This window comes from Sceloporus undulatus, chromosome 10, assembly GCF_019175285.1.
Source record: "Sceloporus undulatus isolate JIND9_A2432 ecotype Alabama chromosome 10, SceUnd_v1.1, whole genome shotgun sequence".
In the NCBI taxonomy this organism is placed as follows: domain Eukaryota; kingdom Metazoa; phylum Chordata; class Lepidosauria; order Squamata; family Phrynosomatidae; genus Sceloporus; species Sceloporus undulatus.
Genome location: NC_056531.1, coordinates 16,491,571 through 16,506,273, shown reverse-complemented (window position 1 = coordinate 16,506,273; position 14,703 = coordinate 16,491,571). Strand labels below are relative to the sequence as shown.

The following is a 14,703-nucleotide window of genomic DNA, read 5'->3' as shown; positions in this document are numbered from 1 at the left end:
GGACTCTTTTACTTAGGGTAGATCCAGGAGAACTTGGACAGTGGATTCTTGCACATGGAGGGGATTGGAATAAGCCCCAGGCTCCCTTCTAACTATGATTTTTTCCCCTCCTTGACATGACATTCCTTCATATCTGTAAAAATGGTTATCGCGTCCCCTCTCAGTCTTCAAGCTAAACATAGCTAGCTCCCTAAGTCGTTCCTTTTCTCTTTTTAGAAATGGGCTCAGCTTTGCAAATTCCCATTATAAGTCCTCATCAATTCCTGTTAGAATAGGTAAATGCAAGTCAGTATTTACTACAGCCTGAATGAAAAAAATGGAGGTTCCCTTTCAGTTTACAAGCAACAACCAAGAAATAACAAAGTCTTGTTTGTTCACTGGAGCTATGTGGTCTCCTGGAAATACTAAGCATCTGGGTGGCTCCTATTTACAAACCTGGACTAACCACTAGCACCCTCCCTTGGCCCTTTCAATGAGGAGAACTTGGAAGTCCTTACCTACCTGATTCCGTGTTTTGTGAGATTTCTGCAGTGAAACCCGCCACTGGTCATACATTTTGATGCTCAGGTTGGCACAATGATAAGAGCTCCCATGTTTGCGCATCCACCCAAAGAACTGCTTGAGTTCCCGGCGGAGAGTATTGTTGTGTTCCCCGCTTTTGGGCTCACAGACACCCTGTGTCCGTCCTAAAAGAGAAAGAAAAGGATGGTAGAGGAGTGTCAAGAGAATATTGTCCTACAAGATTCATGTACAAAACCAGCACACCCTCCTATATTTCGCAGATGAAAACTGGAGCCCATGTGGCCAAGTAACATCAAAGTGTGGTCAAGATGGCAAAAGTCATTAAGGAGAAAGAACACACAAACGGAGAAAGGCTGCAGCAATTTGCTTTTGCCTGAGCCTACTGGGAAGTGCAACATTCTGCCTATTCCTCTCCTCTCTCTGTTGCTGAATTGATTGAATGCAAACTACTTTTGCACTTTGAGCTGAGTTTGCAGCAACTGAAGTAAGTTGAGGACAAAGGGGGAAGGAGGGAGAAGCAGAGGGAAACAGGGATATTTTAAAAGCAGCTGAAAAAGTGGGACGGTAGAGAATTAATAAAGACTTCCCCTACAGAATCAGGACAATCCAAGAGCATGTTTGAAAATTGGCGGTCAGGAGTAAAACACAATGGGTTGTCATTACCTTTACATCTTGCTCACTAGACTGGCGCTTCATATAGACCGGCAAACTGTCACCCAGAGGACTTTTTCATCTGCTGCTCCTAGACTGGAATGACCTGCCGGGAGAGATTTGACAGCTAAATATGCTGTCTGAATTTAAAACGTATTTAAAGACCTATCTCTTCCAGCAGGCCTTCCCAGTCCATTTTAAACTATGTCACCCAGTATGGGGAGGCAGGGATTCTGGAGAGGGGGTATTTTGGGGTTGGGGCCAAAAGGGCACCCCCCCACCTTGCTGCCACAACACATATAACTTTGCCACAGCAGTGAGATGGGGGTGCACTTGGTCCTTGCAGCAGCCCCCTCAGCCTTCTGGTCCCACATGGCAACCCAGAAGGCAGCCACCTCCCTTCTTGGCTTTCTGACTCCCACATGCCCATGGCCGTGAGGGACCTGGAACATAGTTGTCCGTTCTCCCTGGGGTGTACTAACCCACCAGGTAACACCCCTTTGGAGTGTCACCTAGTGCGGTTCGCACCACCGCACCCCTCTAGTGACACCACTGTATGTGTAGTTACATAATATGGACTGCAAAAGAGACATCTAGTCTAGCCAACCTTTTTTTAAAGGTTTTCAAAATGTTACAACGTTCCTTGCAAAGCAGGTGAAAAATGCAGGGGGAGAAACTCAGAATTTAGTTTACTCACCACTCCGAGGTGTGGAAGCTGCTGTCGGGTTGCTCCAACTGCTCCAGATGCCAGCTTTTTTGGAACCATAGATGCCAAATGGATTGCAACGGACTTGGACAAAGTACACAGTTCCAGGCCTCAGGCCAGCCAGCCGGCATGAGGTTTGGTTGCTCACATTGTCTACAACCTGAGGAGGAGAGGAAGCAGGACTATAGCAAAGCCTTTGACTGCATAGATCGCAAAAAGCTATGGAATGCTTTTAAAGACATGGGAGTGCCATTACATTTGGTAGTACTGATGAGAAATCTGTACTTACTAGTGGAAAACATCACAGACTTGGAACAGTTTTGAAGTTTTGAATAAGTTCCTTCAAAATCTGCACTTTTAAAAAATTTTCACACGGTGGGAAGAAAATGCCTTAAATTACTGATCGTTTGTTTTGAGAACAAAATTAGCCAATAAAATAAAAATACATCCCTCTTCTACTCACTTTGGAAACACCTCCACTGAAGTCAGGATTGCTTACGTCTGACTGCAGAGGGCTAAATTTGAAGGAAAGGACAATCACTGAGTTTTAATGAAAGCTCCTTAACTAAGCTGAGCTTAGGACTAAGAAAGAAGGGGTCCAAAATTGCAAATTAAAAATAAAAAAGGAACGGGGAATGTAAAAACAGAGAAAAACCAGAATGAGATGTTCAAGTGCTTAACACTTGCACACTAAGAAAAAGTGGTTCACCTTCCATTCTGTACTGTCCTCAACTCGGTACTGGATCTGATATTTGGCTTGGAATAGGAAGTCTTTGAGGGCTGGAGGGGCACTCCACCGGACGCTCAGCTGGTCCTCCAGGTCTCCAACGCGGCTCACATGGACATCGGACGGAGGGTCGGTTGTGACTAGGACAAGCAGAAGAAGCCGAATATTTTTAAAACGTTATTCTTTATACACCAGTATTAAAAATAAGCTCAGCATTGGCTTAGGAAATGCTAATTTTCTCAGAGAGTATTCAGCAAAGGAAGCCTCTCGTCTGTTTTCTAAGAGATCAGGACCAGTGTGAGGATTGCTAGCTTCCCCAGCATTCGGGAAAAGAAACCCCTCCTTTCTTTTCTGAGTGTTCAGAATTAGCTTGGAAACAGCTAGCTCTCATCTGTTTTCTGGGAGCTCAAAGTAGAACCTATTACCTGTTTTCTAGGAGCTCAAAATTGCTAATTTTCTAAGTGAGTGGTTCAGGAAAGCAAACTCATCTCTTTTCGGAGAGCGCAGAATTGGCTTGGAAATTGCTCAGTGAGCATTCGGAAAAAGAAACTCATCTCTAATCTGAAAACTGAATTGTCTTGCCAGTTTTTTTCAGTTAGCAGCATGGTTCTGAATGTTGGAGTCAGACTCTGGGAAATCAAGGTCTGAATCTTGGCTCAGCCACTGGAAACCGTGTATCGTCACCTTGCCTCCTTTGTCAGGTTGGCGGCAGTGGCGATGATGGAAGGAGAAATGTGTCCTGTTCCCACCTTTCCTCCCTTAGAAGTGGAGACACCCCTCTCCATCTGGCACCTCCTGCATCATTGCCACTGCTGCTGCCCTGGGCCAGCCTCACCTTGCCTCATTTGTCTCTGTGCTTCTCTCTTGGCACCTGGGACCAGCTTGGCATCTGGTGTCACCTGTTGCGACCTGCACCCCCTGCTCTCACTAGTGATTCCCTGTCCCCCGACTGATGGAAAGATATGGCTTCATTTTGTTGCTTCCAGTGATGGCTAGCTAAAAAGGAGGTCACAGAAAGTCAGTAAATCAACAAGATGTGCTTCAGGCTGTCTCTTTTTGTAGACAAGAGTCTTTGGTCTTATCGCCATCATCCTTGAAATGTTTTTCTCCTGCCACAGTTTGGAGAATTAACTGGAGTTCTGCTGTGATCTTGGCTGAGGGATTGCACATAACAACATTAAAAAGAGAAAACTGGAGCGGATCTTCCTTCCCTTATAAGGGAAAAATCCTCTTCCTACCAACATGGGACCAATAAATCCCTTTCTCTCTGTCCTAAGGGGCCCGGCCTTTCCCTGCTTTGCCATTACCTCTTGGCCCCCACGTGCGAGATCTGACCTCGGCAGGAGGCCAGGCTGAAAGGGAAAGGGTTAAGAAGGAGCAGATGTCTGAGAGGAGGAAAGAAAAAGAAAAAGAAAAGTGAAACAACAGACCTGGAGAAATATCCTAATTAGATTAAGAGCAATTCCACTCACTTATGAGCCATTTCCTGCTTGCTCTCTCTTCCTTTCTCTCCCAGATCTCTAGGATGCAAACAGACATCCCAGTTTCTCCTGCTTCTCAAGTCAGGCTTTTCAGGCTGGTTTGGCATGTGAAATCATCTGGTCCCCCATGTATGTGATGTCACAGAATCTGACTGTCACATCACATATGTGTGATGTGGGGAGGGACCATCACACCTAACCAACATTTGCATTCCCTCCAACAATCCTGAAAAAAGGTTATGGCCGGGCTTTTTTCAGCTGCTTTTAAAATGTCCAGGTATCTCTCTCGTCCTCCCACCCCTTTGTCCTCAGCATCCTTCCATTGCTGCAAATTGAGCTCAGATTGCAAAGTAGTTTGCATTCAGTTAACCCAGCAAAAAGAGGAGAGCGGGATCTTGCCTTTCCCTAGAGGCTCAGGCGAAAGCAACCTGCAGCAACTTGCCTTTGCTTGTCTTTACTCATGCATCAGTCATGTTTGCCAAGTTGACCACACACTGTGCTTAGCCACATGCGCCCTGGTTTTCATCTGTGAAATGTCGGAGGGTACGCATTTGAGGTCTTCAGCTCCAGCGGCTAATGTCAAAATGACAGGGTGGTTGAATTGCGCGTTCTGAATCTCTTTTCCTGCTCAGTTTATGTATGTTTGTGTGTGTGTCTCACACATATTCGTTTTTGTAAGACCTTAGCATACCTCGCTAATATGGCATGATAGGTTCCAGATACCCACCCTAAAGCAAATATCACCTTAAAGCGAATTGCAGCCTTTCTTCCTCTCACCGGTGCTTAAAAACATATTTGCACTATCCTTTATTAAGGGCATGATAGCGCTAAGACTAAAAAAAGATGCAAAAGTAAAAATAATAAAGAAAAAATTGTCAGAATATGACACTGAGACATGAAGTGCGCAAATGCCATCAACTGACTTAAGTGCAGATAATAAAATAGTGCTGTAATGTACAATTCAAAATTGCCATATTGGAAAAGTGAATTTAAAGTGAAGCACCTTAAAGCGAGATACGCCTGTACCTTTCTTTGCAATTTTTCAAAAGCGTCTTGCATCACAAGGAAGAGAATTCCAAGTTTCCTCTTGCACACATTGAGAAAAGCCCAAAGTTTCACAAGGATGGCCATGAAGAAGAGCAGCCTCTGCCTGCATTTATATCCTGCCCAGACTATCTTAACTGCCAATAGAAGTAGCAATAAGTCAAAATGTAGGTAATGTCATCACTTTTCTTCTCCTGTATGATTTTTAACAGTGGGGCTTTGAAAGCTTGCATGATGTATTTTGTGATATCATTGTTTTGTAGATTTTGTTGCATTTTGCTGCCTGGTCAACATGGCTATCCATGAAAAGATGTCTACCTGCAACTCTGGTTTTCATCTATGAACTCACACAACCTGCCCACCTTCTTTATACTGTTCCTTTCTCCAGGTCTCCCAATGGTGGACCTGGGACTGGGTTTTTGGTGCATGGCTTATATAAACGCAGCATCATTTGCACAATAGAGGTCAATGACTGGCTGTCTTTGTGCAATGTACAATGTCCAACCACAATCTGCAACCTCAGTCTGAAATCTGTAACCACAAATTGCAACTGCAATCTGCAATCCACGATTAAACTTTTCAATCAATCCCCTTTGCTGTATGTACACCTCAGCTTCTGCCATTGCCAGCAGAATACAGTGGACCCTCTATATCCATGTGGGATGCGTTCTGGACCCCCCCCCCCCCCCCGCAGACAGCAAAAAATGTGGGACCTTAAGTCCTGTTCTTTTGAATGGGCATGCACTCCCAATTGCGCCGCTGTGTTCACGCACGCCCATTCAAAAAGCTGGGGCTTGCCGTCAGTGGAAGCTCAAACTGCACATGGTAAGCCCACGCTTGGTACAGGCGCACTCTACATCTGTGGTTCTATGGTGAATAATTTGCTACTCATGTGTAGAATGACAGACACACATATCTCACAGAAAGAGAAAGGGCACAAAATCTTGCTTACCCACATCGACGATATCCAGCATGACCACTTCGGAGATGGCCACCCCAAGGCGATTGGAAGCCTCCACCCAGATCTCATATGGCGTGAAAAGGGCAAGGTCTTTAGGAATATGGCAAGAATAAGGTCCAGCAGTGTGATAGTTTTGGCAAGTATTATCCCGGCCGTACCACCTGGAAAGAAAAAATTCTGTTCTGTTCACTATCCCCCTATTTGCTGTCCCTGCTCTCCACCACATACTGTGAGGCAGTATGGAGAAGCAGTTAGTGTGTGACACTGGAGATCCTTTCACATTGCAGCAATAAAACCACGATTCCACTTTGATTGCCATGGTTTCATCCTGTAGAAACTAGGTCTGGTTGTAACACTAGACTTCTGTGACCAAGAATTCTAGTGTGTGTATGTAAGTTCGCTATTGACGTATGGCAACCCCATGAATTTCACAAGATTCTCTTAGACAAGGCATAGTCAGAGGTGGTTTTGCCAGTTACTTCTTCTAAAGTGTAACCTATAGCATCTGGTATTTGTGAACCAGTGTGGCATTGAGATTTGGGTATTGGGCTACAACTCTGGAGATCAGGGTTTGGGTCCCCCTCAGCCATGGAAACTTTGGGCAAGTCACACAGAAAACACAGTGATACGTTTGTTTTAAGGCCGCAATAAGTCAGAAAGGGCTTGAAGTTGCACAGCGGCAACAACAACCTGGTATTCATTGGAAGTCTCCAGTACTAACCAGTGCTCACCCTGCTTAGCTTCCAAGACCAGACAGGATCTGATTCCTTTACGGCATTTCAACTACAAATTCCAGAATTCCATGCGATGTTGCCATGACAGTTGAAGAGGAATAATCGCATTATAACTGTGTATTGTTATAGAGCCCTGGGACTCTTCCAGGTTTCTATTGCTCTCACTAAGCAGGGAAAACTCACTGAGAGACTCTAGGCCCATTCCTCTCTCTGAATTTTGTCTACTTTGCAGGGTTGATGTGAGAATAATGTGTGGAGGAGGAGGAGGAGAGCCATGCACTTCACCTTAACTTCAGTGGAGGAAATGAAGGAATAGAAATATAACCAATTAACCAACAGATTGAAACTGAACAATGTAATCCTATATATGTCTGCTCAGAAGAAAGTCCTACTCAATTACCCCCAGAAAAAGTACTTTATTGTGTCCATTAGTCCCACAATAGCCCTATTTGGTGTCCAATCCTTCTACCTTCTCTTCCTTCTTCAGTGCCTAATGACCATAGCAATAAATTATTAAGAGGTAGTATGGTGGAATCAGACTAGATTTGCAAGGGATCCCATTGCCATCTAGTTCAACCCCCTGCCATGCAGGAAGACACAACTAAAGTTCTCCTGAAAGACATCCATCCAACCTCTGTTTGAAGATCTCCAAAAATGGAGCATCTACACATGCCCCCTCCGAGGCAGAACATATACAGAAAAACAACTCTTACAATCTTCCTATGTTCTTCCTAATGTTTAGGTGAAATCTCTTTTCTTGTCATTTGAATCCGTTGGTTTGGGTTCTAGTCTCTGGAGCAGTAGAAAACAAGCTGTCTCCATCTTCGACATGACATCCCTTGACATATTTAACATGCCATGCAGTGCTTGGGGGACATTTTTGAACGACAACTCCCAGAATCCCCCAACCTGCTGGAAGAGTCTGGGAGTTATTGTCTAAAGACTTCTGAGATGTGGAGTCGAAGGCTTTTATGGCCAGCATCCATAGTTTTTTGTGGGGTTTTCAGGCTCTGTGGCCATGTTCTAGAAGAGTTTCTTCCTGATGTTTCGCCAGCATCTGTGGCTTTGGCATCTTCAGAGAAGGCTGGCATGGAAGAGAGTTGGGTATATATACTGTTGGTCAATTTCCTCGTAACCAACAGTGTGTATGTGTGTGTGCGCGCACACACACACACACCTTTCTTTCATGCCTGCATTCTCTGAAGATGCCAGCCACAGATGCTGGCAAAACGTCAGGAAGAAACTCTTCTAGAACATGGCCACAGAGCCTGAAAACCCCACAAAAAAACCACTTCTGAGATGCATAAATTTCACCCTGCAGTTGTGCTTTGCAGCATAGGGAATCTGTTGTAGGAAAAGTGTTGCCATTCCCAGCACAAGTTCTCATCCTTCTGGGCATGTCTCACTTGGAGGATCATAAAAATAGCCCTGCATTAAATATCTTATGAATATTGATTTGGATAAATTAATATATTAAATCATATCTCATATTCCCTCCTTCACCCCACCCAACTACTACCTCAGTTTGTACTTTAGGGTGTAATTGGTATGCAGGTAAGTCTCGCCTTCTGTTCCAGGCGCCCATCGACAGGTGAGATCCTTCAGATTCTTAGACCAGCATGAAATATTGGTTGGTTTTGCTGGAGGCACTATAAAAGGTGAAGAAAAAGAAATGTATTAGTAATCCTAAAAAGTCTAAGTAACAGAGAAACAAGAAATGTCCAAAGCCTTGAGAAAGGAAGAGTTAACTTTCATTTAAAATAACAACAACGCTTTCTCCTCTGGTACCTCTGAGATGCATAAATTTTACCCTGAAGTTGTGCTTTGCAGCATAGGGAATCTGGGGAAAGTGTTGCCGTTCCCAACTGAAGTTCTCATCCTTTTGGGCACGTCTCAGTCGGAGGGTCATAAAAATAGCCCTGCATGAAATATCTTACGATTATTGATTTGGACAACTGTAATTGTACACAGGGAGTGTTGCCAAAATAACTTTTCTCTCTCCATTGGGTACAAGTCCCCTTCGACGACAACGGCGTGTCTCATAAGAAACTGCCAACAGTACCATTGTGTGTGTGTGTGTGTTTGTGTGTGTGTGTTTAACTGGCAAAAAGCTCTCAGAGACTGCAATGGAAAGGCATGCCTGTGAAGTTTGTAAGTAATGATGAAAAGAAAATATTTTGTTACAGTTTGGGATCTGAATTGTGTAAGTTATTTTTTCCCAGTTATATTTTGGCGATTAATACATGCTTTCTTTATCCCAGAATATTTTCTTACAGCTCCCTGAGTGATCAGAAATGTTTTATACCAACTTCCCAGGTGGGTTTATTTTAACCCAGTATAAAATCTGAAAGGAGAGAAACAAACTCCGAGGCTTTTCTTTTAATTTTTGTTAACATTGAAACATCAATTTTATTAATATAAAACAACATATATGGGGGGGAATACAGCATCTACGCAACTCCATCTACACACTAAATGCTACCTACATAACATACAGCGGATAAAAACAATACAGCAGCCCCCCACATCACAAGCTTGAGGAGCCTTCCAGGAAGCCTAGCCCCTGCCTCCATTATATTTGTGGTGCCAACTGTCATTCCCCTTTCCTTACTGTAATAAGTCCACTTCACTACTAGATGTTCCTGTTTCTTTCTCCAATCATCAGGCTAATTTATACTCCATAAATCGGAAGATAATCTCCTCCAAGTGAGGAGTATAATGGTTTGAGCGTTGGACTAGGACTTTGGAGATCAGGGTTCATTTTTATTTCATAGAATCATAGAATCGTAGAGTTGGAAGAGACCGCAAGGGCCATCCAGTCCAACCCCATTCTGCCACGCAGGAACTCTCAATCAAAGCATCCCCATTGATAGATAGCCATCCAGCCTCTGCTTAAAGACCTCCAAGGAAGGAGACTCCACTACACTCCAAAGGAGTGTGTTCCACTGTCGAATAGCCCCTTCAGGTCCCACTTTATGCCTTAGGACCAAATTCTATTTTAAAAAGGCTTCTGGGAGCTGAAGTCCAAAACCGCTGGAGGACCAGAGTTTGGGAATCACTGATCTAGACACTATACTTCGACTGATGCAGCCTAGAATTGCATTGGCCTTTTTAGCTGCCGCACCATAAAACTTGCACAATAGCTGGGAAATGTCAAACGGCGGTATCATGGGGTGCGGCCATCTGGGGGAAACCAGGAGGGCCAGATATGGCCCCAGGGACTAAGGGACTAGGGACGGAAAGTGCTCCAGGTGACCTACATCCTACGTAGAGGCAGGTCCCAGCCAAGATGCTTCCACCTTCCTTGCTATGGCAGACCAGGTTGTCCCCTGACTGCTGTTGGGATCCATTCAGATTGGAGAGGGTCACGCTAAGGGTGCCGGGCCCAAGGACTCTGTACGTCTCCACCAGGAGCCGCCGGCCGTTCAGGGTCCAGTAAAGGTCCTCAGCCTTCAGGTTCGAGTCAGCGCTGACTGAACAGTTGACCGTGAGCGTAGAGCCAATAAGGAGGCTTGGGTCTTGGGGAGATATGACTGCCGGGTCTGCAGCAAAAAAGACAAAAGAAGGAAGACAAGATCAGTCTCTTGCTTTGCCTGTCCGCTACATCCCCAAAGCATCATTGGTAGGATGCCATCTTGATCCTTCTAAGTGTTTGGAATTAATAGGCTAAAACTAAAATGTTGGTGACAATGGCCCCATAAAGATAGGCCAAAATAAAGCTGCTTCGGGTTACTTTGGAGGTATGCTGTTTAAATGATGCATGCGTCTTAAGAGTCCGGAAGCCGCACCAAAGCCACTCTCCAATCCTAGAGACTGGAGCGCAGCTTTGGGGCAGCTTCTGGCCCCCAAAGATTTCTTTTTACCTGTACTATTCACTAGCTAGATATAGCCTTTTATGTAAATATAGATTAAAACCATTAGAAAACTTTTGTTTAAACTACAAGGTACTTGTGTTGTTTTTAGAGCTACTCTCAGTTCTTAAGGAAGCATAGTTAGATAAAGGCACGTTTCTGCTACTTTGCTAATTTAAAGCTAGACCCTAACAGACTTGGCTTTGACACTTTTGATGTTTTTAAATTATTATTTTCCTTATCAAAGGCTGAAGCCTTAGGAAACATAGGCGCATTATAGACGGGCCTAAGCGGCACCGTCATCATGCCGTGAATACACGCGAGGGGCGGCGCTTCCGGATGCGTATTCCATATGTCAAGATGGCGGCGCCCTATACAGATGGGCGCAGCCATCTTGACATAACGGACGCTGTGTATCTGGACGTCCAAACCCAGAAGAGACGTCGCGAGTGTGCGCTTTGGCACTTGCAACGTCTCTTCCGGGTTGCCGGAAGGAGCGCGATTTTCGCGGTCCTTTTTTACAGCGCGGGGGAGTCGCGCGGTTTGGCTGCAGCGGCTTCCCCGCGCTGCAACCGGCAGCGGCCCAAGACCGCCCCTTTTGGGCGGTCTGTAACGGGCCATAGAATCATAGTATCATAGAATTGGAAGAGACTGCAAGGGCCCTGATCCAGTCCAACCCCCTTCTGCCATGCAGGAAATCTCAATCAAAGCATCCCTGACAGATGGCCATCCAGCCTCTGCTTAAAGACCTCCAAAGAAAGAGACTCCACCAAAGTCTCCAAGGAAAGAGTGTGTTCCTCTGTCGAACAGCCCTTACTCTCAGGAAGTTCCTCCGAATGTTGAGGTGGAATCTCTTTTCCTGTTCTGGGTCCTGTTCTCTGGAGCATCAGAAAACAAGCTCGCTCCCTCCTCAATATGGCATCCCTTCAAATATTTAAACAAGGCTATCATATCACCTCTTAACCTTCTCTTCTCTAGGCTAACCATCCCCACCTCTCTAAGTCTCTCCTCAAAGGGCTTCATGGTTTCCAGACCCTTCACCATTTTAGTTGCCCTCCTTTGGACACATGGCTCCAGTTTCTCAACATCCTTTTTGAATGTCCAGAACTGGACACAATATTCCAGGTGGGGTGTGACCAAAGCAGAATATAGTGGCATTATTACTTCCCTTGAACTAGATGCGATACTTTTATTGATGCAGCCCAAAATTGTATTGGCCTTTTTAGCTGCTGCATCACACTGTTGACTCATGTTCAACTTGTGGTCTACTTGGACTCCTAGATCCCTTTAAATTACCCTACATTTTTCACCACTGCCTTCCTCTACAGCAGAGATTCCAAACTGGGTTCCTGCAGTTCTAGTCCAAGACCTAAACCATTATACTATGTCACTTCTTTAAAAAAAACAATGTTTTCTTGGCAAGGTTTGTTCCAAGGAGCTTGTCTCTGCCTTCCTCTGAAGCTGTGAGAGTGTGATTTACCAAAGGTCATCCGGCCCGGTTTCCATGGCTGAGCAGGGATTCAAACCCTGGTCTCCTAGAATCCCAGTCCAGCACTCAAACCACTACAACACATTGGCTCTGATTGGAAGTATAACTGCAACTAATAGTTCCTTTCTGTGATGATTTTATCTTTAAATCAGTCTTGGGCTGCACCAGCCCTTTACATTTTGACACCTTGCCCACATTCTGGGATCAGCGTCTGTTTGGGGTCCTATGTTCATGACTTCTGCAAGGACCTCGAAGTTGCTAGGAACAAGGGAGTAACCCTTTTTAACAGCAGGCCTGTGTTAGTGGAATCCAGTCCCAGTTGTAGTAATTCAGGCCATATTGTTCTAATCTAGACCCTCTAGACAAGCTGACTGATTTACTACCACTCGCTCTTAAACAAGGATTTGCCATATCGCTATGGTTTTAGCAGTCGCTAGTTCTTCAGTTTTATTGACTCTGCTTCTATGAGGGTGATATGCTTCCATGTGCCATCACTGTTTATCGTACTTTTCCCTCTCTTTTTTACTATTGCGATGTCTGATGGTTTTTAAAATGTGCTATCGCTAATATGTGGGTATATCTCAGTTAAGGAAGTTGATGCTTTCCTGGTCATGTCTTCTTTAGCAGAAAAGTTGGTATCAGAGGCAAAAAATAAAATGGGAAGAATAGAGATAGCTTCCTAAACCACAAAAAAGAAGAAGAGAAAGAGAATTTCTTCTTCTTCTCTGAAACGAATACATTGCATAGGTGAAATGAAGCAGTCACATCAGTTAAGTCTTGCATTTTGAATCTTTTGCTTTAGATATGCAGTTCATGCATGTTCAATAAAAGATTCTGGAGGCAGCTGCTGTTGACTTATGCCTGTTGTAGGCAGACATACTCAGATACAATAGGATCAACTAAGACAAAATCCCATTCCTTTCCAGCTCAAGCTTTGTTGTACTGTTTACTACAAGGCATGTAGTTCTGCAACCTGACACGGAAAGTCTGTTTCTCCAGCCCTCCTTCACCAAAGAGGGCTGGATCAGAGTCAGTATCTTCCCAATGCTGATGCTGCTGAAAAACATTCCAGCTTCTTTGTCAGAGGCTTTGTTAATGGAGGTATGCATGTATTTTACACCTGTATGTTTCAAGATGCCTTAGGTTTTTGATCCCAAAAAGCCGCCTACAAATATTGTGAATCAATAAAACAATAAAACAGAGGTCCAAAACACACTGCAGAAATAATCCAGTTTCGGACCGCTTTAACTGCCCCTGGCTCAATGCTAAGGGATTCTGGAAACTGTAGTTTTGTGAGACATTTAGCCTTCTCTATCAGAGAGCTCTGGTGCCACAATAAATTACAATCCCCAGGATTTCCTAGCACTGAGACACGGCAGTTAGAGTGGTCTCAAACTGGATTATTTCTGAAGTGTGTTTTGGACCAGACCCATTTTACTGTTCCTCCAGCAAGGGTAGATTTAGCACCAAACCAGGAATAATTATTTTCTAGAGGTTAGAAATGCCAGAATCTCCTAATCTGCATGGGGAGTCAGATGGGGTGCTGTGCACAAGATTTGCCTTTTAAAAGAAAACACACCGAAGGCCCTATCCCTTATGATAACTGCAAACACAGGCTTGCAAAAGCCTCTAGAATTTGAAGGCTTAAATCCAATGTGATGCTCACAGTAACAAGACAGTAATATTTTACTATTCATTTCATTTCTCATTTGCATTTTTGCCAGAAAAAAAATGTGAAAATATAGGATGGGTGACACCCAGATTTAAAATGATACATGCAAAAAGTGTCTAGAGAGGTGATGTCCAAACTCTGGCCCTCCAGGTGTTTTGGACTTCAGCTCCCAGAAGCTCCCAGATTCCCAGACCATTAGCCAAGATGGCTGAGGCTTTTGAGAGCTGAAGTCCAAAACACGTGGAGGGCCAGAGTTTGGACATCACTGGCCTAAAAGTTCAGCTAAGTGCAAGTCAACAGTGTGATATGGTGGCCAAAAAGGCCAATGCAATTCTAGGCTGCATCAAAAGGCTCAAGGGGAGTAGTAGTGCCACTCTGTTCTGCTTTGGTCATGATTTCACCTGGAATCCTGTGCCTGTTTCTGGGCACAACAATTTGAGAACCACTGACATCCACATGACATTCCTTCAGACCTCTCAGTCTTCTCTTCTCCAAGCTAAACATACCCAGCTCTCTAAGTTATTTCTCATAAGCTTGGCTCTGGACCTTTGGTCCTCTTAGTTGCCCTTCTCTGGACACGCTCCACCTTGTTGAAAGCCTTCTTGATTACAGTGGTACCTCGGGATACGAAATACCCAGGTTACGAAATTTTCGGGATACGAAAAAATCCCATAGGGAATTATTGTTCCGGGTTACGAATGTTTTTTCGGGTTACGAAAAAACTTTTGGTGCTTTTCGGCGCTATTTTACACGGAATCGCGGCTTTTCCCCATTAGCGCCTATGGCAATTCGGCTTACAAAGGCTTTTCGGGTTACGAAAGCGGCCGCGGAACGAATTACTTTCGTAACCCGAGGCACCACTGTA

General features: G+C 44.5%; 1 protein-coding gene across 4 annotated transcripts in view; it reads right to left on the bottom strand.

Annotated features, from left to right (window-relative positions):
• CRLF1 (cytokine receptor like factor 1) overlaps positions 1–14,703 on the bottom strand; it is a 35,701-nt gene that overhangs the window by 2,417 nt on the left and 18,581 nt on the right. For 2 of the 4 annotated variants that reach the window (XM_042442042.1, XM_042442045.1), the window contains exons 2-7: positions 10,087–10,368; positions 8,346–8,475; positions 6,084–6,253; positions 2,589–2,746; positions 1,871–2,039; positions 502–686 (exon numbers count right to left, since the gene is read on the bottom strand). In XM_042442042.1, coding sequence (XP_042297976.1) covers positions 502–686; positions 1,871–2,039; positions 2,589–2,746; positions 6,084–6,253; positions 8,346–8,475; positions 10,087–10,368 — 1,094 coding nt within the window. Of the gene's footprint in view, positions 1–497; positions 687–1,185; positions 1,280–1,870; positions 2,040–2,588; positions 2,747–6,083; positions 6,254–8,345; positions 8,476–10,086; positions 10,369–14,703 lie in introns of those variants that run through there. The other 2 variants (XM_042442046.1, XM_042442044.1) reach the window with 2 other exon arrangements.